The sequence below is a fragment of the Mauremys mutica genome, chromosome 2, assembly GCF_020497125.1.
Source record: "Mauremys mutica isolate MM-2020 ecotype Southern chromosome 2, ASM2049712v1, whole genome shotgun sequence".
Classification (NCBI taxonomy): Eukaryota; Metazoa; Chordata; order Testudines; family Geoemydidae; genus Mauremys; species Mauremys mutica.
The window spans coordinates 103742963-103770599 of NC_059073.1; the positions used below are offsets into that span (position 1 = coordinate 103742963).

The 27637-nt window shown below is 40.1% G+C and overlaps 1 protein-coding gene across 4 annotated transcripts in view; it reads right to left on the reverse strand.

Moving 5' to 3' along the window:
• The window catches only part of ZNF516 (zinc finger protein 516), a 133503-nt gene that overhangs the window by 2460 nt on the left and 103406 nt on the right, over nt 1-27637 (reverse strand). For all 4 annotated transcript variants that reach the window (XM_045005971.1, XM_045005969.1, XM_045005972.1 and 1 more), the window contains 3 exons: nt 13674-15155; nt 7265-7369; nt 6293-6360 (listed from right to left, as the gene is read on the reverse strand). In XM_045005971.1, coding sequence (XP_044861906.1) covers nt 6293-6360; nt 7265-7369; nt 13674-15155 — 1655 coding nt within the window. The remainder of the gene's footprint in view (nt 1-6292; nt 6361-7264; nt 7370-13673; nt 15156-27637) is intronic.

Here is a 27637-nt window from a genome sequence, read left to right on the forward strand (position 1 = left end):
GCAATTAGGGGTAATTCTGTAGCACAGCTAAACCAATCAGTACTTGGGGAGGAAGGTTTGCCCTAAAGGTCCAGCTGCAATCCACCCACAGATAGAGTGCCACCAGTAGCACAGTAACATGAAAGGGGTTATCATCTTCCCACAAGATATAAAACTACAGAGGGGACCAAGAGCTGTGGTGGTGGGTGGGAGAGGCTGACAATTCCCTTCCAAACAGGCCAAGTTAGCAGAATTCTCCTAATTACAGGTTTAAAGAAGACGACCACTCCTAAGGGTCAAATTTTCCTACATGGAGAGGAAATTTCAGCCTTCAGCAAATGTGAATGTAAAAATGGGAGTGTACAATTTCCATCCTAAGAGAAATAGCAAAAAAGTACATGAGCAGAGATCACACAAAATGTTATTTCTTCACGGTGGGGAAGGAGACTTCAAACTCTTGTAGGAAAACGCAGTCACTCTAGATTGGGGAGAGGGAGGCACTGTCACACCCTGTAAGCACTACAGTGTTTAGGGCACCTCAGTGCTTTTCAGTCAGCTTCATTTGACGTTATGCCCGCAAAAATATTCAAACACAAGTGCCTGCTCACCTGCATTTGCACATGCAAATTCGGTAGATGGCGGTCCACTAATGGATTTATCTGCTAAAAACTGAGAACTATACAATTATGCAAATACGTTTTTGCAAGCAGAATATTAAAAGCTGCTGCTAAAAATGTGGCCCTTAAAGTGGGCACTGCCCCAGCTGGTGTGTGGCACATTTGGCATTTTTTTAACATATGGAGATGGAACTATTTCTTCCAAAGGAGGAACTTTGCCATTTAAAATGGTGGGTTCGTCTCTCACTAGTGGAAAAAAATAACTCCTTTTAAGAAAAGGAGAAGGATGTCTTAGATAGACAAAACATAAAGCTATCAAATCAAAACTGGTTTGCACACCAAATCTCCCTTGTGAGGACTTTCACATGTTCTGCTACAAGATGATGGCACCTTGCAGGTTTTTGAACCTATATTTGGATAAATCAGTGTTAAATTACTGAAAAATATTGCAACACAGTGACAACTTTCAGTTTGGAAAGATTGCCTCCCTTCAGTTTGCAGATAAGTGGGAAAAAGTTGGGACAAGAGCTGCATTCACATAAGTCATCTGTGATGTTTGTGAACTAAAAGACATACAGTATATGCATAATACTCATATTCAAGAGCAGCAACCTACATGATTCCTGGATTATTTGCATTATAATCCACATCCATGAATGAGACAAATTAGGCTGCCATTTATTTGTTCATTATCTATTATTTTGATTAATGGAATTCTTGTTCCCAATACAACTATTTAAAAATAACATTTGCAATAATGTGAAATGAACTATTAATCATGATCTTAAAAAAAACTCAGTAAGGAACTGGGACATGACATTTCATGTGTGAGCAAAATGTTATAAACAGGACTTTTAGTTGCCATTATTAAAATCTGAAATGTATAAAATAAAGAAGTCCTGAGTGCTCTAGGATAGGTAAGGTAGTATAGCAAGAAAGATAAAAACACACTAAAGAAAGCAGCAATCCCTCCCCAACCCGCCCCCCCAAACTCTAATAACATAATGCTGCATTTCCCCCTTGGTCCTAACAATCCAGTCATCCCTCAAAAGTTTGATTATTTGCATTTATGGAGGATAGATACCGAACATTACAGAAAACTTGTTATATAGCTATGCTGAAGATAATGAGGGTCCATGGCTACATCTTCTTACTGAGGTTGCATGGCCTTCCATTGTAAAACCAATTTTAGTAACGTATTTTAAATTAAAAGGATTTCAAGAGCTGTGCTAGCTATATACACTGCTGTCATTTGCAAAGTATGATAGCCAGTGGGTTCTAGCACCATAGGAGTAGCTGGACAGAGAGATTTCCAATGGCAAATATTTTTCTGGTCAGCAGCTTTTTAAAACTGTTTGTTTCAGTTGTACAAATCAGCATACTTGAGCAGAGGACTTAATGCCTATGCTTAAAGTACTGTAAAGATGCTTTAAATTACACGTATCATCCCAATTAGATGAGGAGTCATGATCTTGTCATCCAGCTTGCAAATCACACCTCCTGAGAGCAACTACTCGTCCTTTACAATTTTCTAGAGTATTTTGTTTAAACAAAATATTTGAGCATAGAACTAAAGATGGGCTGTGAAACCTACAGGGTAGATAATCATGTGTTGTTTTTAAAAATGAAACAGGAAGGGTTAAATGAACAGTATCTGTGTCAGAAATTGCTATCAATACTGATGCCATTTTTAAAGCAGACTATGGATGTTCCTGTGCCATAGAATTCATTGAGACTTTGGCCTTTGAGTACAATGCCACAGGATCCAGTTTTACCCGTGAAATCCATCGCTCGACACTTTATGAAACACATTACCTTTAAAGTCATGGTGGTACACAAATCTGTCTATTCAGACAGTCACAGTGATTGTTGCAAAAGGGAACTGGCTTCATTTTGCACCCATCATGTGATTGGAGTATGCTTCCAGAATTCATGCTTATTGAATCATGTCTTTGGAATGCTATTTAGAGTATTCCAAATGTGATACATATTCATTGTGGAATATGCAATCTTAATTATGGATATATTCAGATATTTAGCATCTATAAGAATATTCAACGTTTAATATGGCAGCATTTCAAGCAAATCTGCATGACTTTGCACCGCCTGTATTAACACAGGTTACGTAGTGTGTATTTTTTGTCCTTCGTAAAAGATTAGGAACTATACTAGGGTACTTAGGAAATGTATTTGGTGAAAATGTCAATTTGTTTTTAGACGGTGGTCATGCAAAAGCAGATAGAAGCAAGAAAGAATATTATGACTCAGGCACCCACCTATTTATTTCCTATATTTCATTTGGTTATATTTCTTCATTGATGGTGACACAAGAAACCCTTATAAAGTTATAGGCTAGGGCCAAAATTGTCAAACTTGGGTGCCTATAGCCTTTATAAAGGAACCTAAGTAAGCAGCCTAATTTTCAGAAGGTGGTCACCAGCTGCAGCTCCCAATAAACTGGTTGCTCACCACCTTAAATTAGGTGCCCAAATATGTATTCTGGTGCCTAATTTTAGACAACCAATTTTAGATGCGTGATAGTGCTGGCTTTAAATTATTCTACAAGGACGTCCCCAAATAATAGTAACACTATTGTAAACTGCTACATTTGGGACGGCAGAACCTGCTCTCGCTCTCTCTTATAAGGGGAAGTTTTTCAAAAGTTTCATTGTTTGAATACAGAAGGGTCAGGGGAACTGTGGTATACAGTCTTACACCAAAATTAATTTTTTCCACTTTAAATAATGCTCAAGGGAAGATTTCTTACCCGTAAGGAGGCAACATTATATGAAATGTGAAAATGTGAAAAACCTTTATTCTAAAGCTATTGCAAGTGATGGTTACTAGTTTTTGCAGGGAGCAAGTGTATGGCACCGCTGAAAGTTGAATTGACTCTACACTGTAAACTCTCTAAGAATAGCTCCATCTCCAATTTAAAAAAAAACAGTGGAGTGACAATATTTTAATTGGGAAATAATTGTGTTGTCTGAGTGCTGGACGCATTGTTCTCAATACAGTCTAAGCTTCTAAAAGCTCCCAGAGTTACAGGTTGAAATTAAATTATACTCTCTAAAACCTCGGGGATTTACAGGTGAAATTGGGGGGGGGAGGGTATAAAGTCATTGTTTATTCTGAGGACACAGACAATAGACGACAGAACATTTTCATTTTAATTGACAAAGACTGACAAACTGAAACAAAGGCTGAAATTAAAGAATAATTGAGACAAAGAAGAGGAAGAGAACTATCTGTGGCTGATGGTGAACATACTGGAACCTCTGTGGAAGAGAGACTGAATGGCAATAGACTGAGAAATTGGTGAAGCTCACCTCTGCCCGATCCTGTGGAAGTTGTTGCATAGAGAAATATTGTAGCTCAATCTGCTACAACCAAGATAGACCAACACTGACTGAGACTACAATAGCGAACTAAATGTGCCATGGAAGAAATTAATCAATAAATTGCAGGACAGCATGAGATTGCAAAGACAAGTAAGCTGTTACTCCTAGAAATGACCTTTTTACAATTTGTCTGTGTTTTAAAATAGACTTCCAGTTGCAATCTTATTTTTTCTTTCAAAAAGCATTGCCTTCAAAATCTTTGATCTATGCCTGGGACAAGTCAGAAAAGGTAAAGAGACGAAAGAGATCCAAGAGCACACACATTTTAAAGATGCTTAGGTTTGCTAAATTTATGTGAATAAATTTATGAGAGCTCACCAAAGACCCCCATTGAGCCACACAGTGTTTCACCGTCTGTCAAATACTTTTATCAAGGAGTCATGCCTTTTTACCAATTTAATGGCTCCTCGATGTAAGCAGAACACTTTTGGACTGAATTCATCTGCAATCTCAATATGTAATTCTCTAATTATGGCATACCCTTGCAGTTACTATGTTCCCTTTCCCCTGCCCCTCTCACAAAAAATAAGCATCTTCTTTGTGGAACAGGAGTTGCATTTCAGTTTTAAAAGGTCAGTGATTCCTGATTCAATTCAAAGCCCTACAATGTATGAATCTTATTACAATCACTGAGATTTTTTTTTAATCACTAAGGCATACATTCATTAAATTACTAAAATAGGATTTGTGAGAGGAAGATACTTTACAGTCATGAGGCTAAAAATAAATTCAAGGACATACATGGATTCGTGTTTATGTTTCTAGTGATGGGTCTTGTTGTAGTTGACAAAACCCTTTCATAGAGACGTTAAACAAAGTTGCTTCTTATTTTTATGAAGTTCCTCATATGAATTTATTTTTGATAAAAGGTGGCATGTTGACAGCCCTGGAGAGGGAAGTCCTGAGTTTATCCACAGAACAGGACCAGCATGGGTAGCAGCAATTCAGCCCACCTCACAATAACCTGGAGAGACCTCTTCTAAAGGGGACAGTGCTCAGTCTCCATGACCCATTCGATCCTTGGTGCCTCTGCTGAGATTACCAACAAAGATACCAGTTAGGATCAACTATGGTGATTGTTGAAGTGATATGAAAACTGAAAAATGGGCTGAGAGCACCAAACCCATTTCACACAGGGCAATGAGTGGTCATCAGGTAATAGCAGCTTTGAGTCGCTACTGACCTGGGGTTGGTTTAGCACTAAAAGAAAGTTTTTTTATAGAGATGGCCTTGGCTATCCCAGTGGACTGATGGTGGCACACCACACTGCTGTGACAGTGAGTGGGCTTCCAGACTACCTCCAGCCTTTTTACCTCATAGGCCAACACAATGGAGGAGACTATTAAGAGTCCTCATGAAGTCCATATGAACTGCATGAAGCTGTGGTTTCCGATATGACTTCTTGTGGGGATGGTTTTGGATCATTGACTCTAATGACACTTTGGATTAGGTCCTTAAATGTAATAAAGGTCTACATTCAGAGCTGGTATGGAATTGTACCCATTTACCCCAAAGCTAAATTTGGCCCACACTGTTTTCAGGGGCTTGGTGGGAAGGGAAGGACTAGAATATTGTGGCAATAAAAAAAAACTGAAAATAGGGAGAAAAAAGGTAAAAAGCCATCATTCACGATAGAAATTTGAGTGAGAACTGCTTATAAGAAGATGAAGCCCACAGCCCATTTGCCAAGGCTGAAGAAGGGCGTGGGTAGATGAAGTGGCTTGTTTTATTTTAATACATAAAAAGCCCAATTCAGAGAACTGAAAAGTATTTGTCAAGACAGGAAACACTGTACATTAGAAACAGGAAAGCACACCATCACACAGAGTCCACAGAAACTGAAAGGTAAGAGCCTTTCAAAGGTATCAGCTACAGGATATCACGATAGGAATACTCTTCAGAAAAACACAGACCAAATGTTATTTGTGTTCTTGCAGTGGGTAACTTTTTAGGTGTAAAAGCAAATCTCTCTCTCTCTCTAGCGAGTCTTAAAATATGATCTGACACTTATATACCATTTTGTGCATTATACAATTACCCTTCCCACCCCCCCCCAATACACTGTTAACATCTTTACCTACGCATTAACTATCTGACCCACAATTAACTGTCTTCTATATGTAACAGTCTTTGGTAAAATGCTAAAAAAGTTTAGGATCTAAAAATCAAAGCAACGCTGTTATTATTTACATATTTGTTATAAAACAGTCAGTGCTTTACTGATGAGTATCACTGTGCAACTTTTTCCCAGCTACCACATTAAAACCCAAACACACAATTAATTGTAAAACATACTTGTTTTGGGGCATCTGCGGAGGTGGTGTGAACTTCAGTACCTCGGAGTCCATTAGACTCAAATACCACTGTGGGAACAAGGGGGCTTGTTAACAGATGAACATTCAAGCTTCGTTAGTGTGTGTACATTATTTGAGACCATTACAGATTAACCACATTCAAAAAAAGACACCAGCTACTAGCCTGTGGCCGGAAAATACCAATTTACCGTAACACTTACTGTAAGAGAGTGTGCTAATGGCAGCCTAGGGGCACTGCCCTTTTTAATTCAGACTTCGGTGCTGAAGAAAGCAATCACTGACAACATTAATTATCAGTGTATGTGCAGAGGGACCCTCTTCTTGCATTACTTACCATTTGGCCTCTGTCATTTTGCATCAGACTGGCTTATGTATGCATCATTCACACTTCTCAAAGAGAACCCGCTAGTCTCACTGTCTCATGTAATGCTTATGAGGTATCTTGACACTGGTAGCTTTAGCGGGCTACGTTCTCAACAGTAGATCATTCTAGGGTAAAAATGGCTGACAGGGATTTTAGAGTTTATAACTGGCCAGTCTGAGGAGGATCTGTTTTCATACAAAACTGTTCCAGTTAATAGCAATGATGAAAGAAAACAAAGCCTTATGTTCTGCTGAAAGGGGCTACTCTGATTTCAATTTGTGCTGGTGGCAACAGAATTCATTAGCATATTCATTTCTGAGTATCCTACTCTCTAATTAAAATAAAGCATTTGCAAACAGGCTTATTTCAAATGCACTGCAATTTAATGGAGTGGGGGGGGAGGAATGTCAGGTATGGAACATGTAGAGAACAAGAGCAATACCAATCAAAATCAAAACCTAGGGTACTGCATATTGGAAAATATTTAAATTATTTAGGTTAGTATGGGAGGTAAAACTAAATTCAACATTCTGTCAGTTGGGTTAAAAAACAAACAAAAAAAAAAGAAAAACTGGTGAGAAAAGATACCTGTGTGGGACCTCATATGAGTCCGGAAGTGACTGTGCTGGTTAAAGCATTTTCCACATTCTATGCAGACATAGTCTCCTTGGCGTGTTTGTGTCCTAAGCATCCCTGTGGTAGATAGGAGGGAGAAGAAAGGGAGGGGGAGCGGAAAGTTGAGAAGAAAACATTATGCCAGAAGAAAACATCATTAGTATGTCTAATGTGTCATTATGTGAGGCTACCTTCAGGCCCTGGATGACAACTGTCAGCCTTCATCTAGGCACTGGCTGACAGGCCAGGCACACACAGGACTGCAAGAATGCATAAATTACATTGAATTAAAAAATGCTCCCCATGATGTGCCCGCACCAGGACTGGCATGTCAGGTGTGCGCTTTTCAGAGCAGCTGGATCCACTTTTCAGCCATCACCCAGCTTTGTCAAGCAGTACATCAGGCAAATCAAAGTGACTCCAGCGTGGCGGAGACAAGTCACATGGATAATAGGAAGTGAGCAGAACCAGAGCCCGAATGTCCCCCCCGGGCTGCAATACCTTGGAGACAAATACAGAGTGAGTGGAGCCATCACAGACTGATCAAACCTTTAGCCCCTGCTTACCTGCCTGCCGGTGCTGCTTTGACCTCAGACCTCTGAGGCACAGACGAAAGACATCTGTGAATGAAAGTGTCATTCCGGACATTTTGAGCTAGTAGCGACACAGCAGCCTTCTACCAGCCCTTGGTAAACATGTTTTCTAGGCCATTAGCATTTGTGGAAAACTACTCAAACCTCTCCTTTTTTTCCAAAGGTCAGTTTACAGTATCTGACTTAAAGGGCTGGTCTTTGTCTTTTTGCTGCTGATCAAAAAAGACACATTTGACTTTTATTGGGCATTTCTTTAAAATGTTTGAACATCTTTTCTATTTTGGTAAGAAGCCCTCCTCAAAAGGGAAGAATTGATGTTTAATTTACCAGTGGAATGCCTGGGCTTTTAAAGCAAATTCTCAAGGGTTTGTCAGTGAAGGTTCAGCTCTTTTTTTTTTTTTAAATTGACCAATGCACAGAAAAAAAAAGTAAAAATTCTAACAAAAAAGTGACAATTGTTTAAAAAAGCACAATTACACTTTTAAATCAATTATAGCAAGAAACGGTGATATGTCCAAAATGTATAACGGTTGGTGTAATGCCCACCAAAAAAAAGGGCAAAGAAGATTAGGGACCAGGCTGTCATTCACTCTTTGTACAGCCTGGTTGAGGCCTCCAGTTTTACCATGTAAATGATAACTAATAATAATTGGCTCATTATAAAATTAGTTCAAAAGACCTGCTGTACCAGTACTTCATTACAGCACCCCCAAATATGTTCCTTTCCAACACATCACTTCTAGGGAGAGAATACAGAACCACACTGGTTTAGCAAAGCCTAATCCTGCTCACCATTACTCACATGAAACTCCCAGAGAATCAGTAGTGGAAGTTCTGTGTGAGTAAAGATGAGCAGCATTAAGTTTTACGATTAGGATTAGGCAAAACTCCCACTGATTCCCTGGGAGTTTCATTTCAGTAAAGTGAACAGGACTTTCCCCATGATCTATGAAAGATTAAAGCAGATTTTCTAGCAGATTTTCTAGTTTCTAGCTAACAGACTATAAAAACCCTATTAGCATCTGTCCCCAACAATACAGAAGTAACTACGGCTGCAATCCAGAGACCAAAGCTAAAAGCAGTGCTTTAAGGGACCCTGATATGGTTTCCCATGAAATCAGTGCTGTTATCTCTAAACCATCCATTTTGGGACTAAGTCAAAATACATCTCATATAGAGGAAGGACAATCTCATGGTTAAGACACTGGACTGGGACTCAGAAGACTTGGTTCAATTCCCAGTTTGGCCACTGATTTCTTATGTGGCTTTGAGGGAGATGTTAAATTTCTCAGTGTCCCAATCCTCCACTAGTAAAAAGCAGATAACTATACATCTTTTCTCTCAGCCTTTGCGTGTTTCCTCTAGTCAGACTGTAAGCTCTCTGGGACAGGAATGGGCTCTTCTGATGCCTAGGACAATAGGCCCCTGATCTTGGTTGGGGTCTCTCTAAGTGTTATTGTAGAATAACCAACAACAACTACAGTCACAGCAAGGAAGAACAATTTAGGTTTATTTTCTCAACAATCCACACATGCCACTCATGTTAAAATCAATGGGAGTCACTCATTAGGGTATGATACAGATGATCCTAATGGTCCTGTCCAGCCTTACAGTCTATTATCCTGGCCACTTCAGAAACTAAGGCCTAATCCAAAGCCTTCTGAAAACAATGGAAAGACTCACGCTGATGTTAATGGGTTTTAATGCAGGACCTGAAATTCTTTTGGCTAACCATTCTGGGCCCAATCTTAGGAATCTTGATTGAGTAAAAAGTCCTGTTTCAATCAATCTATTGAGGAAATCAGGAATTTTGCCAGAGTAAGGACTTCAGGGTCAGATCTTCTATATTGTGCACTCACATAGCTAGTGACAACATTTATTTTGGGTTCAATATTTCTAGCCACATCTTTGCTCCATATCTCTGCCTTAAAGCTTTAGCCAACCTCAGCACCAGAACAGGTAGGTTTTTTTGTTTTGTTTTTTAAACATGTCTAGCTGCATACAAATAATATTTAGCTAACCAGCTGTGGAAACCAGCCCAGAAATGTTTACATTTTAGTAAGGGGAGAAAACATCAGTTCACCTCATAATGAAGATCATATGTGAAAACATTTTAAATGATGGCTAACTGCTATGTGCTAAGATTCTAGAGCTTAAACTGCTTTAAGCACAAATAGTGATTTGCCTATTGAACATGACACTTCTAGAAGAGAGGGTCCATTGCAGTATTTTTTTCCTTACACAGTGTGAACTCTGCCAGCTAGCTTACTGTACATGAATACGTACCCTAAAAATTCATTTAGCATCTCTCTCTACTCCTTCCGGTTTGCTTTCTGGCTATTATTTAAAAAAAGATGGAAGAACCAGATTACTTCCACATATTTTTGTCATTGTTTGATTTCTTTAAGAGAGAGATCATAAGCTTTTGGTATTTTAACGCTTTGTCTTGATGGACACCATTGTCACAACATACTGCCTCTGTGAGATCATCTCTCAGGATAAACTATACTTGAATAAGAGGGGGGTAGATGACCACAGGTGTTTGGAAATTAAGTGATGCAAATGAAAGTGGCTATTTTCATGGGAGCTCCTGTGAAACCAGCACTCAGAGCTGGTCTCAGGGGAATCCCAAGGGAAAGGGTGCACCTGCTGCTGTAATATGTCCTCCCTAGTACCATGATAGTTGTAAATAACCCTATGAATAAAAAAGAAAAATAACCTCTACCAAACTTAAATAAAAACAACCACCCCTCTTCTCCTTAAGCAGTAATCAAACTATCTAGGCCTTGATGCAAAAGCCCTAATGTCTAATACTAGTACCACAGGAGTACTTTCAACTCTTATCTCCAAAGAATCGAAGGAACACCAGACTACTAGCAGAAAACAGAACTGAGCACGAGTCTCATGTAAGCAGATACAGCCAATTTAAAATATAAAAGCAAAGGCTACAAACATGATCCAGCTACAAACATGCTCCAACACACACCAAAATGCCTGAAATGGAATATTCTATTGTGATCAAAGCTGATCTATTGCATGAGGTACTGTACTAAATATCCAGAATTAAGAGGCTTAGGAACAACCTATGTAATTGGCAGAATATCCCTAAATTCTTCATACTGGTAACACAATCTCTCTTGGCGAATTGAAGCCTTGTTTGTGTAATGCATAATAAAGACTCACTGGGATAATTCTGTCCTCGGTTGGGACTGACTGCATGTAATTGAGGGAACAGTTGAGTTGGGCTTTGCTACGTTATTCTAACAGGTGAAATTCTGTCCCTTTCATGTGCAGCAGTTTTACCTTTAGTCCTCTGAAAAATATACAGTGCCATGCCAATTCATTCATTCATTCATTCATTGACCTGCAAATTCTATATAGAATGAGCTTAAGAAAGCTGTTCAAAGGCCACATACAAGAAAACCAGGCCACAAAATTCTAAAACTTGGCCATTACAAACATTTCTAGGTTAAGGAAGAGATTTCAAAGGCACAAATGGGAGCTAGGCAACCAACTCTCATTGAAAGACAAACTACACCTAACTTCCATATGTGCCTTTGAAAATCTCCCCCTAAAGCAGTATTTACACAGTAAAATCCTACTTTAAAAAAAAGTAGATCGGCAAGTAAATCCTTCCTATAGAACTCCTCCTCTGCCTGGCTCTGCCCCAATATTTTTTGTGCCTCATCTGGTTTCTGCAGTCATTAATGTCAGGTTCATGGTGCTCCTCATGTTCCTCTCCATCTTGGCGAGCATAGTTGGGAGGGAGCTTATTGTGTCATTCCTGGCAGTCTTACATGACTTGATGTTAAATAAGGAGGTAAGGTACCCAAAGTTGCTAACATTAGCAGAGCTGAACTGGCATTAGTAGCAGTGGAAATTTTTTAGAAAATGTCCCTATGAGCAGAGAGGGCCAAATGAAAAATAGCCTGTAGTTAACCAACAAATTGAGCATAGATGACACACAAACAAGCTACTGTGACAATGTGTTCCTAGAAACGGGGAATGTCCCTGTTCCCCTCCTGCTTTACAAGAGCAGGTGCTTAGTGCCAGCTTTTGTAAACCTTTTTACACTCTGGGGCCAACTGAAGGAAACATCAGCCAGTCAAGAAGAACACCACCAAGCTCTTAATCTAGCACTTTTCATACATAGATCTCAAAGCGTTTTATGAAGAGAGCTAGTACGATTAATTACCAATTGATTAAGCAAAACAGACAAGAGGCTGGTCAAAATGTGCATGTCTAGGACCATGTCTTGAGCAGACTCATGTTGCCATCCTGCCTCCCAAAAAACCTCCCAGCAAGCCTGTAACCCAGCAGTATGGGTCTTCTTTCCCCAGCCACACCATGACTGCTAAAATCATCATGTACACACCTTCCAGGCATTCCACCAAAACTGTCTCTATGCAGTCCTCTTCCCTAGCTACAACTGTCCTGGTTTTACATTTTTTAAATCTAGCAACTCTAACCTGACAAAACAGAAAGCATTACGCTACTTCCTCCCCTAACAGATGATGTGCCCAGCTCCTTTCAGCTCCGTGAGTGAAAATCTTGAGCTCCTATAGTAAAGATCTGACAAAGGGGGTTCTGTTTCAGTTAAATTCATTTTAGAAAGATTCATGTTGCACAGATCCTACTGAAAGAAAAGTGAAAAAAAAAATCTTAAAATTTATTAAAAAAATGTTTGCTCCCAGGGTTTTTTCCTCCCTAAAAGTAAATCTTCATTTTCCACAGACACAAGCAAAATCTGGCAGGAAGTCAGAGAGAGACGGTGGTGATTAGTTTCAAAACAAAATAGGTGGTTTTTTTGGAGGGGTGGGGAAGGGTAGAAACAGATGGAAGGAAATTCACGGTACTTTTTTTAATGCTGCTTGTAAAACTACATTAAAACAAATTAGCCTCTGAACTTTAAATTGGCTATTTACACATATGCTCTTCCTGTCAAAGTAAATTTACAGATACATTTTTGTAAAATTAGACACATACAAACAGCCCAAGATAGTAATATTTTCCAAGTGACTGTCTTCTTTTGAAAGATATGGACAATGAAGATCTTAGGATTCTTTGTTTAGAAAGATGTGCAAGTATGTCTATCTGTTCCTGGAAAAACTGTGTGGAGAGGAAACTGAACAAGATAGCCAAAACAGCATCAGGAATTAAGCCCTAGAGGATGTTTATTTTGCCCAAAGTGAAAAAGTTATGATCTGTGCCAGGACCAGTGGATCACTAGGATCTTAGTGTGACAGAACATCTGTGTAACTCTAGCCTACGTGAAGCAGCGGGACAAAGGACTGGTAACACTCTACGATGAAACAAATACATTTCACCTGTGATAGAAATGTCACACAGTGTGTGGAAGGAGAATCTACCATCCTACTGTACACGAGGAAATCTACTCAAACCCACTCAACATTGCTAATATTCTGAGTAACAGAGTTATCAATTATGTCTACATGTACACTACGAGCGAGGAGTGATTCCCAACTTGTGTACACATTCTCGTGATAGCTCTCATTGAGCTAGCACAACTATAAACAGTAGTGCAGCTGCAGTGCAGTGGCAGCACCATGCTAGCTACTCCAGTACAAACCTGCCTGAACCACCAGGGCATGTAATCAGGCCCACTAGCATGTGCCATCACTGCCACTGCCTGTTCTACAGCAGCTACACTACTATTTTTAGATGAGAGCTAGCATCACAACCCTAAGCTCATAGCGTAGACGTAACCTGAAGGACAAAATGGGAAAACAATATAATTAACCAAAACAAAAAGCGTGTAGAAGCCTTACCTGCATGATCCAGCACAGGGCTATTGGCACCCCAGGTTTGGTACAACGAAGCAAGGTCCTTTGGAATGTAGGTCTTAAAAAAAATGTCCAAACGTTTCTCGTGCCCCTCTGATGCTGGTTCTTGTTTGATGGAGTGTAAAGCTGGAGAAGCTCCTGCTGTGCTAGGCTGAGGCTGCATTAGTGGACTCGCTCTTGCTCCTGTTGTGCAGTTTGCCAATGTCCTCATCTCATTCCCTGTCTTGGTGTGAGATTCCCGTTGAGGCACTGACGGATCATCATGTTTACTGTACTGCTCAGTTTTACACAGAGGGTGATACTGAGGCAGTGGGTTGAATTTGGCTTTTATGGGGTCAGATGCACAATGCTTACTTGAAGAGTGAAAACCAGCACTTCCTTGGGGAATCATATACTTCTCCACCTGTTTACTGTTGGCAGGCTGTGAGGTGGGCCTTGAGACGACTGTCTGGGTGGGTGTTAGGCTTCTACTAAAGCTTCCCGCTTGCATCAGTTTGGAGTTTACTTCATATTTAGCTTTAAGTTGAGGCTGTTGTGCTGCTATGCTGTGCTGCTCCTGGGTATGGTTTGATTTGGGCTGCCTGTACCCATCAAGACCCGATGACCGTGGACCGCAGTGGCCAAACGAATGGCTGTCCTTAGACTGATGCATACTACCAGGCTTTGTAGTCATCCCAACAGGGGAAGAATTGCTTTTAGATCCTGGCAACGCATTTGGTACTTGAGTGCGTGTAAATCTGGCAACAGGCAAAGGTGGGCATTCTTTACCACCAAGGGATGGAGGAGGACCAGTGCGTCCACTTCTTGCCAGAAAAACCAAGTTGTTTTTTATACTCTTGAATCCATTTTGTTGAATCCATGGTGGAGCCATCGAGTTACAGCTGACTTTGTGCCAAATTTTTTTGTGCATCCACAGGACTTCAGGGTAATAGGTCTTATGGTTGCAGTAAGGACATGGGTGGACAATCAAATCAGCCTGCAAAGATGAGGTAAAACCCTTATTGCATGAATCAGCCCTCGTTGATTTTTCACTTAAATCTAGTGGAGCCATATCTTGTGCCTCTCTCCCTTTTTCGAGAACAGGGTACTCCCTGCACAAGTCTGAGAAATTTTCTTTAGGCTGACTAGCCTGCTTTTCCAATGAGGTTTTCAAGTCCACTACCGCATCTAAAGATGTCTGGCCCACTCCCGAAGCAAAGTCAGCAGTACTACTGGAGCAGGGAAGCTCTTGTCTAGGTTGAAACACTGGCATCTTTAAGTCTGAAGAATTTCTCTGAGCTTCATACTTTGGAAAGGGCCGTTTGATATTGTTTTCCAGGGTAGATACCAAAGTTGATAGTTCTGGTTTAGATTCATTGGCATCTTTTTCTCTGGCATTGTCACTTCCAAATTTAGGAAGCTCTTCTACCTGAGATGTTACCATTGGTGCCCCCTCTTCAGAAAAACTGCAGTGGTATGGCTTTTTACCTGAACAGGACAATCAAAAAACAAAATTACCAACTTATGTCAAAATCAAGAAATCAAATTCAAGATTAAAATAAGATACACAGACACAGAGAGACAGAGAGAGGTGGGGGCGGGGAGAGCAAACTTTAGGAAGTTATTCTGTTATTAGTGTCCTATAAACTAAATGTATTATAAAACCAAGAAAATCATTGTAATAAGACACAATAGCTCAATTTACTTTGAAGGCACCACTCTGAAGTTTGGATAAACTATCTAATGATGCATGTTCATGACATTTTAAAAGGAAGAACAATTTGATAATCCAAACTTGTTAAAATTCAGAGAGTGAGAGAAAGATAAACAAATATGCAGCCATTTAATGCTTTAACAAAAATAAAGATAATGGAGCCAGATAAGCCTGAACTAGTTAAAGGTCTGTCACTGTTTCCATTACAAGCCTCTATTTTCAAAGGGTTTATAACTCAGCCATAAAAACTGTCTCCAAACTGAAACCTAGCATATAAAGGTCTTATATAAGTACTGCAGCACATATGGCATATACCATAAATCCTTCTCTTAACAGAGACCTTTGCAATACCCAGGTATAATAGAATGAGGTAAAGACAGCCTAAATTCTGAATTTCCTGGTTTTTGTTAGTTTAAAAGCAAATGCAACTTTATTTTAACATAGTTTTATGTTTGTGTTGAATTTTAGGTATGCTTGTGATTGCTGAATTTTCTGATTGGTATGGATGCCTAGAATACCTAACTAAAACAGAATTTCCAATTTTCTCTTTCCTTTATTCCATCCTTCCTCCCATCCTCAGACATGCAACGAAAGTAATATTTTATCTAAGATATGGTTCAGAAATGGAACATAGTTGGTAGATTTTATAGAAGTTCAGGGGAAAAACAGTACGATTTAGATTACTTAGAATGTTCCTAAACTCCAATAGTTCTCAAAATGCTTATCTTTAAGAGCTACTGATAAAGTCTTTGAATCCCTCCAGATCAGTTCACAATCAATTCCACAGAGGTTTTCATCACAGCAGTAATGCTTACTTCACTGAATCCATTTAACATGTAACAGAATTGAGTCATCTGACAAACTTTCAGTTTCAATTAACATGGAGTTAATGAGCCACTGTTAGGCAAGTGTAAGGGGACCATGTTCCATCTAAAATGTCAACAATCCAAAGTGATCACCATAACTGGGGGAGTAGTGAAGATGGGGAATGAGTGAGCAGTTCTATAGTTGCACATCCTCTCACATCAACTCATAAAAGCCAATGTTTTAGAAAATCAAGCACTGTTGTTTAATATAACATTGGCGCCATAGGCATTATTCTAAACTTGCACAAGTAAAAAGTATGTTTTAGGCTGAAGTTTCACTGCAAATAAAGTCTATTTAGCCCCAGCTTTAATTCAGGCAAAAAGTCTTAAGCTTTTGTTAATTCAGTGTAATTAGGTTAAAAATAACCCATAGATTTGCAGTCTTATAAAGGTTGAATGCTCACTCTATTAAGATCATTTTTCTTTCAAATTCTCAAAGGAATAAAGTCTGGAAAAAAAACTTGTTTTTCCTGTGTTACAGGGAGGAAGGCCTTCTGAAAGCACATGAACAACACAACCAGCTAAATGTATACTTTGAAACAAAGACACTGCTGCAGGAATGTAATTTGACATTGCACATCTGTGTTATTTTCAAAGCACATCTGTCAAATATTTGTGAACTAGATCTTAGGCTTCCAATAGTGAGGTCCTTTGACCAACATGCTAAATAATAAATTAAAGTAAATAATAAAACATTCAATTGTAGCGATAATCAATAGAGACTGCACCAGCCTAATGGAGAAGTTGAGCGCAACATACAGTAAGAAAGACAAACTGTGGAACTGTTGCTCAATGGGACTGTGGAGTTGGGAAACACTGGCTGCCACTGAATCTGAAATGGATTAGGATGCTAAATGGACACATGGGATAGAAGCCCATTACTACTGCAAAGCTCTGTGCTCGTCTGAGACTTCTTGGATTTGATCTCACTTTGGCACAACTGGTTATGCCAGCAAAGGTTATGGAGTTGAACTAGCATTGGAGTAGTGATATACTCAATGTAGGACTGGACTTGGGAAACCATAAGGAGCCTGGGAACAAGAGGAAAAGATAGCTCTTCCAAACCACCTAACAACAAATGGTACAGACACAGGGATGGGAGCTCTGGAGTAGGCTGTTGATCTTTCTATCCACACTAGTGCAGCTTAGCTACCAGGGAAAGAGGATTGCCTGGGTGAGAAATGCAGCGCAGAATGAAGAAATACATTAAATCATTTACACACTAACTAGGTCAACACCTCGGGTGGGAAGTGTTCTTTGGCATATAGTATGGTACACCAGTAGGTAAAGAGAAGACTCCGAGGGGTAGCTCCTCAGCTGCTGTAAAGGGTCATAGCTCCACAACACCACTGAAGAGCTTCTCCTAAACATTCCAATTATTCATGTTTTCGCTAAAAGAATCCCACTAACTCACAAGATGTCTCTAAAATCCTGCAAACTAGGTCAGCTCAGCTGGACCCACAGTTCAGTGTTCACCAGCCTTTGAATACATCCCATTCAGAAGGCGGCACTTTGCTTGACATGAAAATTTCAGTACTCCAGGAAGCCACTCTTGCCATCAATCACTGGCAATCAGAGCAGGCCTGCTTATTCGGCATTGTCATGGGAGAGGTGATCAGGAAAGTGCACAGGCGAGGAGCAAAAAGACCACAAAAGGAGATACAGAAAAAGAAAAGGTGTGTGTGTGTTTATGAGAGAGAGAACCAGAAAGGAGGAGTCTGATTATTTTTTAAGCCTGAAAATAAAGTATAACTATGAAAAATCCAGGACAAAGCTTATTTTTAGGACCCTAGTAACTGGCATATCACATCATAATCGTGGCTCGTCTGATCCAGAATCCTCTCTCTGGCATTGACTGGTAAAAGCAGCTTAAGAAGAAGATGCAAAAAAACCCCATAATGGACGATTACAGAATACTCTACCCATTGGTCAAATTGCTTCCTGATCCCAGACAGCTAGAGGTTGGTCTGTGCCTGGAAGCAGGAGGATTCATATCGCTCATCCATTTTAACCCTAACTAATAAAACTGTGAATGTTGTTATTCATATAACTGTCTACATTTTTTTTAAAATGCTGCTAAGCTCTTGGCCTCGATAATATGTTGTGGCAATGAGTTCCAGGGGTTTATTATGCAGAGGTAAAACAAGGCATGCCAGCCCACACTGCTTTATGATGTATGATCCTTTTCAAGATGAGTACAAAGCACTGCATTTAACTGGTCTTTGTACCTTCTTTTTGGATACAATTTAACTGAGATTCCACACCGCATAAGGGATGTCCTCAATATGCAGGATGGATGGATACTTTAGGCAAAATACCAGCAGCAATTTTAACAGGTTGGTTCAGGAGCATTTCCATAAGCCATAAGCCAAAATCTATGCCATATATAGACAATGTTTTGCCATTATTCACATGTAGGTCCAAATGATACCGGTACTTCAGGTCAGTGTGAAGCAAAACACAGCTGTGACATTGTTCTAATCCCCAGACTACTTCTCACCGGCTCTTCGGCTACTAATATTCAGATTAAACTGCAACCCTGCAAACACACGTAACCAATCAGAAGTGAGTCATGGCCTATTCTTCCTCTGTACATGGGTATATAGAAGACAGTATTTGATCTAGTAACAGCTGTAAAACAAAAATTTAATATTTTTGCCTGCTCCCCAGCCTCCACCCCAACTGAAACAGGATACTAACTATCTCCTTAAATCACTGGTATAAAATATTACTTTAGTCAGTGCAACACAGGCATAACTGTCACAAGAAATGTTTGAGATTTTATTATGGCCTGGTCAAAGCAAAAAGCCATGAATGGGATGCCTTTGGGATGATCCTGAGGGACTATATTTCCCATTTGCCATAGAAACATTTCTTGGCATAGCAGTCCTTCGTTTTCTTTTCTCCCTCCATCAACCTCTCTCTCATTTTTTTATCTTAAGTCATTCTTTCTTAGTCAAACTTAAACTATCCCATCTGCATAGGACTTTTTGCACTACCAAGCATCACACCAGTGCTACGTTTTGTCTGTCATTGTTAGCTGGCCAGCAACCGGAGAGGAAGGATTCTGTATGGAGCAGCTGGTAGGTGGCTGCGGATATTATCTCACGCCCTCAGCTTAGGCATAATTTTAAATATTGATGACATCACAGACCACTGGAGAGTAAGGCAGGAATGCATGAAACACTTATCTTTATGGGAATTCAAGGTCTAGCAATATAAGAACACTCTGGGATTAGAATGGTTCTCCAGGAATATATCATTTATAATTGCCATTGCCTGTGCTCCATTATGCATCCTACACAAGTAGATGGAAATCACACACACACACACACCCCTTATTCCCTCCCTAACTCTGCCCCCCACCAAACCAAAATTCAGAATGGGTTGTACATCTGTTTTAACTCATAGGGTTTCTTGTAAAATGAGGAAAAGCCTCCGAAACCAGGCTAAAACTCTGAAGATAATGAACCCACGATCAATATGAAGCATGTGTTTCTAAAGAACTGAACTAGTTAGATAAATTTGACTGCTTTTTCGGATAGCATTTCAAAATTTGGGGATGAAGGAAAAGAGGTAAATGTAATGTATTTAGATTTTAGTAAAACATCTGATAGAGTCTCACTTGGATATGAACACTATCATATAATTTGAAATTTGGCTGAAGACAAATGATAATGATAAAAGGCCAAGTATCCAGAAGTGGAACTAAACAACACGTTAACTTAAAATTTCAGGTTACATCCATTTTTTTTTCATAGATTCTTAATTTCCAAAGCCAGAAGGGACCACTGTGATCATCTAGTCTGACCTGTTGTATAACACAGGCCATAGAACTTCACCATATTAATTCCGAGAGTAGATCTTTTAGGAAAACATCCAATATTGGGTTTAAAAACTGGAAGTGATGGAGAATCCACCACAACCCTCAGTAAATTGTTTTAAAATTTGGAGGAGTTGTAAAAACCAATGCAAACAGGGAAATAAAGCAATGGACTGAGAGAGAATAAAAACATTGGCTGAAATTAATAAAATGAGATTCATCTCAGAAAAAAATGCAAGCTAAGACATACAAGGGAAAATTACCCAAAAACCAGATGGCCAGTGGAAGGGACAAATCTGGAAAGCACTGATGCTGAAAAAGGTAGATGTAATAGTGGACCCCAAATTGATATGAGTTTGTAATACACATTTCTTCAGCCTAGCCTTCACAAATAACAGCATCTGATAACAAGCACAAAAAATATTTTTCCCCTGGGCAGAAGGTGCTGCATGAGACACGTTAGTAATGTTGCTTAACGCATTACCCCAACATTTAGATATCATGGTGGTGGGCACATTGTAATCCCCTAAGTAGATAATAATAGAATGGGATATGGCAGCAAAAAAGTGAAGGCAATTTTGGGCTGCAAACACAGATGCATCACATCTTGGGACAGGATGGCACAACTATCCTTGTCTACATCACTCTAGTTACTGTACATGGAATATTGTACACAGTACCAGACAACAGTCTACTAGGAAAATACTGACAATCTGGAGGGAGTTCAGAGAACCACAACAAAATAATTAGAAGGCTGGAGGAAAGGACTTAAGAAGAAAGATTAAAAGAGTTAAGTACATATAGCTTGGCTAACTGATGGCTAAAAGGGGACATGCTAACAGTTTAGGCAGGCAGATAGACTGGATGGCCTGCTAGGCCTTTCCCATCTCTCTGAAAACAAGTCAAAAACCTTAAAAGGCTAATATCCACAGACCGGAACTGCATTGGAGACAGATGCTAAAACAGGTATAGACTAATTCTGATCTTTTCATGCATATTTACCCAATACATCATCAGACTTGCTTTCTTATAGAGCCATTTGAGTCCCATGATCCTGCTTAGCAGTAGGTTTGTCCTGCAGGTTTGACTAGGCTGTCATCAGGGATGTGATTTCTTACGTAAATGTGTTCCCTCTTGCAGAGGGTGCTGTTCCACCTGCAGAGGATCTGCCTTCTCTTCCTGTTTGTACCATCTCTAACCTCTCCTTTGCTATCCTCTCTTTCAGAGCTTAAATGCAACCATTATTAGTGAGCTTGCGCAAGCAGAAGAGGCAGCTCTTCAGTACCTCACTTGTCTTTCTAGCAATATCAGACCCCAGCCCTCTCTAGCATACTGGTAGGGGGGTGGGAGACAGTATTGCACTGTGTGGAATGCAAAATGTGGCTTTTCTTTCCTATCTTCTTCTTTCTCTAGGGCCACGGAAGGCAGAGGAAAAAGAGAACGAGACATCATGGTACTGAGGGAAAAAAAGTTACAGTGATGTAAAAAGAGATGTCTGTTGAGGCCTACTCAATATCTACTTGAGCTTAAATACAATGGCCTCTCATTTCCAAAACAAAATGTAGGACAGTTTGCAAGGGAAAGTTGTAACTTCAAACAGTGACATAAGTTTTCTCCTCAGAATTATTACATTTTTTTTTAATCCTAAGAGGCAACATATTTCAAGAACACTATATGTGCGCATGTGTGTTTAATTTGCATAAATATAACCTCTATTCCTTGTTGTTGAGATGCTGCTAAAACTTCAAAATTATTTATAAACTCTTTTAAATGTGCTTCCAGAACTGCTCTTCACTTTTTCGGATTCTCTTTAATAATCAACTGCTAGGCTAACTTTTGAACTTGGACTACACCATTGCTTCCAACAGTAAAAGGTGTAGGTTACTGAAGTTGTGCAATTTCAAAGTAAGTTTTTTGGACCCAAATATCTTATCTAGTTGTGGCCAAAGTGTAGTCAGACAGACATCTATTACCAGTAGAGCCCTGCGCGGATACCAAATTTATATCCACGGATATCAAGTGGATATCCAAGGAGCCGCAGGGCTCTACCGGGAACGGCAGCAGTAAAAGCAGCCACACATCTGGCCACCACTTGCAAGAGCCAGCATCCCATGTGGGCAGCTCCTTCAGCATAGCTATCCCGCCCCCAGCCCTGCCCACCGGGGCAAGCACCAGCCTTAGTGTTTTGCATGCTCCCGGACTACTGCGACCAGGGACAGCTGCTGCTGAGCCTGGTGCCCACCCCAGTGGGCAGGACTTAGGCTGCGGAAAACAGAAGCCTGCAGGAGGCTCTGAGAATTCTGGGACTAAAAGACTCCAGCCAGGTAAGGCCGGGAGCGGCCTGCCAAAAGCAGGGTAGAACCAGAGTGAGGCTGGAAGGCTTGGATCCTCTCCTGAGAAAAGGGGAGAAGCCCCAGGATTGACTGAGACGCCAGCGGGAAAAGACTCCAGGTGGGAAGGCTGGGGAGAGGCCCAGGAGAGAAAAGGACTCTTTTCTAGGTGAAGGGGAGAAGCCCCATGACTAAACGTTATTATGAATAATATAGAAATGATTACATAAATAAATTAGACCATAAGGGAAATGTTTTAAGGACTCTGGACTGGTGGAGTTTATTTACAGAGCCCCGAAGAGAGGAAACTGAAGTAGGGCACCACAGTGCTATTCCTAGCCATGTGGAAGGCAACTGACCCTTTACAGGGGCAAAGTTTGGACTTGTCCTTATATAGGGATGCAGACTTACAAGGACTAAACTGGAGTCCTCACACACTGCTGGAATGACTGTACTAGCAGTTAATAGGGTAGTATTGAGCTGCACAAGGGACAGGATTAACCAACCCCTCACCCACCCCCACTTCCTTCTTGTACTAATTTTGGAAGTGACACTTAATAGCCAAAAAAGTTAGCCATTAAGTCTTTATACTGCATATATTGACCATAGTTCTTGTGATTCAGGCCTTTACTGATACACAGTTTGGTCAGTCTGCTTCAGCACACTTGACTCACTAAGGCACTCCTTTTCACGGAGTGACGGCAATGTAAACTGAAATAACACTCTGAGGATTCAAAGCTCAGGAATCTAAGAACAAGTTCCAACTGTTCCACTCAGCTACATATTCCCTGATTATCTAGTTGTGAAGAAGGACTTTCTATTTTACATCATACTGGCTTTTCCTTATTACATTTCATTGATATATCTCTAGCTAGGGCTACCAGTGGGGGATGTTGCCTCAGTGTTTTACTACAGTAGTTGAGAACTTGAAGAATGTCTTTTAGTTTTTGTTACAGCCAAAGATTAGTTAAAATACAAGTGGTTTTATTTGTAGCAAATGTGGAGACATGGGTAATGGGTACATTTCTTTTATATTTCTTAGCATAAACACATTAGGATAATATTATTTTTGAGCATATTCCTGCAAACTTACTGTCTTTTAATTCTTGTTTTACTGATTGTTTATGGTCTCCAGTGGTACCTTGGACTGTTTACTCATTAGATTTCCTGAACTGACTTCTTATTTACTTTTTAATCTCATGATTGAAAACTTCAGTTCAAGAAGACATGAAAATTACTGGCCACTTTAACCTGAATACTTCTTGTAAAGGGCCTGGACAAAGAAAACCAATGCTACAGAGAAAAAAGAAATACATGTTTTGTATCAACATTTCTTGGGCGGGGCGGGGGGAAAGAGAATAGTTATCTGCACAATTCAATTTGAAGTCTTTTTGGAATCTTTCTATGACACAGTTTAGCTTCCTTATTTCTACTCTTCCCATCTCAAAGTAGGTTGTACTATCACACTTGCCATGAGGATTAAATGAATGATGCTTGGAGCTCTGAATTCCACATTTATTAGGACCACATTATTTCCAGTTGTGTTTCTTGAACATTTTTTTTCATAAATTTCCCCCCAGTCTCTGAAGGATAACACAAAATTTATTCTAAAGGGCCATTTGTTTTATTTTATTATTTTATACTCTGCAACTTCAAGCTTCACCCACAAACTGCACTTTTTATTCTTGCTGTCAAACACTTTAAATATTGCATTACCCAGGTTCTGTGATAACCACAGCCCCAGTACATGAATGGCTAAACGACCCATTATATTGTTCACTTCACTTTCTCAACAGAACTGTGAAACATTCCACAAGATGAATGAGAAAATGCCAACAGAATTCACAACTCATAACGTTCTTGATTCTGAATCTGACTAATCTCTTCAGCATTGTCTGGGAGGACACCTGCTGCTTGTGAAAACAAAACCTACTGAGCTCTTACAATCTGGGCAGCAGAAAACATGAACAGGCAACCAGCAGACTAATTCAATAAAGTTTGTTCAATTCTAGGCTGCACATGGAGATATTTTTTTTTCAGAGATACTAGGTGTATGAGGCTCGCATCTTGGTAAAAATCTGAAAGGCCTCAGAACTGATTGGAAAACATTGATAAATTTTTAATTAAAACTTGCCATTCTATGGTAAAATGAGATCAGTTATATTACACCTTATAAAAGAACCCCCTCCACAAGGTATTCCCTAGCTCAGTAAGACCACAGATTACTTTGCATAGACATAACACTTTAGTTATGTCACACTTAACGGGTCACCTTTGTAAAAGGATCCTGAAACTGGCATCCAATTTTGTGGCACAATTAACTGTCGACATAAATGGTACCAGGCTGATCTGCTTTTCAGGCATAATAAGATTGTTTGTAAAGAATTTTACACCCACTTTTCAATTAAACGTGGGTGTAAAATTTAGCAGGCTGAAGAGAGAGGATGATGCCAAGGTACCAGGAGGAGTAAAGAAATGGATATGGTGTTGACTGTGTGTGTTGATGGATATTTGTATATACATTTCCTTATGGAATATTTTACTTAGCTATCTAGGGGACTGACTCTTCAGGCTTCCATGGACAAAACTCCAGAGGCTTTCAGGAGAAACCCTACATACAGTAAGCTCAACTCTCCCCCTACATAACAGCTTCCTTATTACCGTCACCTTCAAACCAAAGGGCCTCATCCAGTCTGGCAACCTTTGTGCTGAGGCCCCAGAGCAGTGGTTCTCAACCTATAGCCCAATCAGCACATAGCTGTGGCCCATGTATCACGGTCAGGACCATAAAGGTTGTATTGGATGGGGCCCAAAATGGTAAATAGGTTGAGAAACACTGTCCCAGAGCCTCCCATTTTCAAAGTAGTGTGTTCTGGGGTTCTGTGTCCTAGAAATTGCTGGCACAGTGTCCAGCAGAGAGGCTGGGTAGAGTTTTATGTTCATTAGTTATAGCTGAGTGTGTTACTCAGGTTGAATGGTGAGGTGGCCACAGCTGGCTACACTGCCCCCATAGAGTGCAGGGATCTCTATGGGGGCAGTGTATTTTTATGGAGTATCCGTGTCCATGCCTTCAATTATGTTTTTAAACCATGATGCTTAGAAAATCCATGTAGTTGGGGAAATGGACGGCTCAGACAACTGGTAATGAGATACCAGCCCTTTCAACTCTGCCACTAGTCTAGGGTAAGTGATGAATTAGAATCATCACGTGGCAGCAGCTGAGTGACCTGTGTATTTATTTATAGACATATGGCTTACTATTATAGTATGGGAGCACCTCACCAACAGTGCCCTCTTAATTGCACTAGGTGACACATGGTGAAAAGTGAGGCACAGAGAGATTAAGTGACTTGTCCACCAAGATTCCTGACTTTTAGTCCTGGGCCTTAACTTCAGACCAGCCTTCCTTGATCCCTAGGGTAAACTCAGGGCAGAAACCACCAGTACAGCTGATACAAATTGGCACTTTGTTGACATCTCAGGAAAGAGCCCAAGGACTCAATGAGTATGGAATCTTAACTACATCTCACCCCTAGATGTGTCCCTCCAGGTCAGAGCTGAGGCACATTGTCAATATAAACTGTAAGTTCCCCACGGCATGAACCATTTCTCCTTCTATCTCTTGCACAGGGCTGAGCCCAGTGAAGGTGCTTAACAAGTAAACAATAAATATAACAACCGTGGGCAAAACAGAGATACAATAGGAATACATATATACATCACGAATACAAATATACTCAGATATTTTGCTAGACATTTTGTATAATCTGACATTGCCTTAAATTTTCCTGATCACAGACACTGTAAGAACATGTACAGGATATCAAATATACCACATGCTCAGGCAAATAAGTTAATGCCCTTTAAAAATAAAAGTGATTAGGCAAGACCAGAGCAATCTGACCATAATACAGTTTAGAGGCAATTCCACAGCTACCAGAAATACCATATAAAATTAAGAAGCTGGTCCCAAACCTAAGCACAATACTTCTCCATTGTGCAACGGCTAGGTATGCCTTTGTGTTTGGCCCTGCTCATTAGCTTTGGTGCAAATAAGGAGGAGAATGAAAGGGCATAGGATCAATAACACAGCAGGATGCACAACTAAATTAGCGGCGTGATTTGGTTTGGTTTTATAATTCAGGCATGGAAAGAAAAATCCAGTTTGTGTAGATGCATAAAAAATGTTTGCAGTGGAGATGGAAAATGATGACTCAATTTTTGTTTTAACAAGTGGCAGCCTGCCTGTGTAGGCACTCCAAATAGACAACCAAACACTGGTAAATCTTCTTGGTGCCAACACTCAGACATGCCAGAATCTTGGCTACTTCACCACCACCTGTTCTCCTTTCTTACAACGTACACCTCTACCCGATATAACGCGACCCGATATAACACGAATTCGGATATAACGCAGTAAAGCAGTGCTCCAGGGAGAGGGGGGGGCTGCGCACTTCAGTGGATCAAAGCAAGTTCGATATAACGCAGTTTCACCTATAACACGGTAAGATTTTTTGGCTCCCGAGGACAGCGTTATATCGGGGTAGAGGTGTATTATTAAATTAATGAGGCTTTCCAAGCCAGGAGTGTGGAAAGACTCATAAAATGCTTAATTCTTGCTACCAAAAGCCAAGGGCATTACAGAATTGACAAAACCAAACCACTTCAGAGGGAAGTAGGAGGCATGCTGTCAAAAGGTCTCGAGACCATTATCTCTGCTTCTTTTCTGGCTGGAAATAAGGGGCTTTGACAGGAAAGGAATCAAGACAGTCAGAACCATGACAGGGCAGCTGGTGGATAGCAAGGATGGCAGACTTTTGGAGACAAATATAACAAGCAAGAGCAATATCGGTTGTAGGCTCCACTGGGTACAAGACATGACAGCCATTTTAGGACAGAGGATCATATCCATGGTCAATGCAGCACCATGATGGAGTGTAATGACTGAAGAGGATCAAAGCAATAAGATGAAATGACAATTCATGTTAAAAAGCATCTCTAAAAATTTAAGTCCTTCAGGTAGCTCTAAGTGAGTCTCCAAAGAGCGAAAGCATGGCAGCAACTGGAAGAATGAGTCAAGAAATACTAAAGAATGGGAATGGGGAGGTCAGTAACCACACTAAAAAGCAGCCAATCCCTGGCCAAAGAGGAGAAAAAAGGAAACCTTGAAGCCCAGAAACAGAAGATGAGGAAGAAGTAGGGGAGAATTCAAACTACAATTTTCTACATTCTTGCTT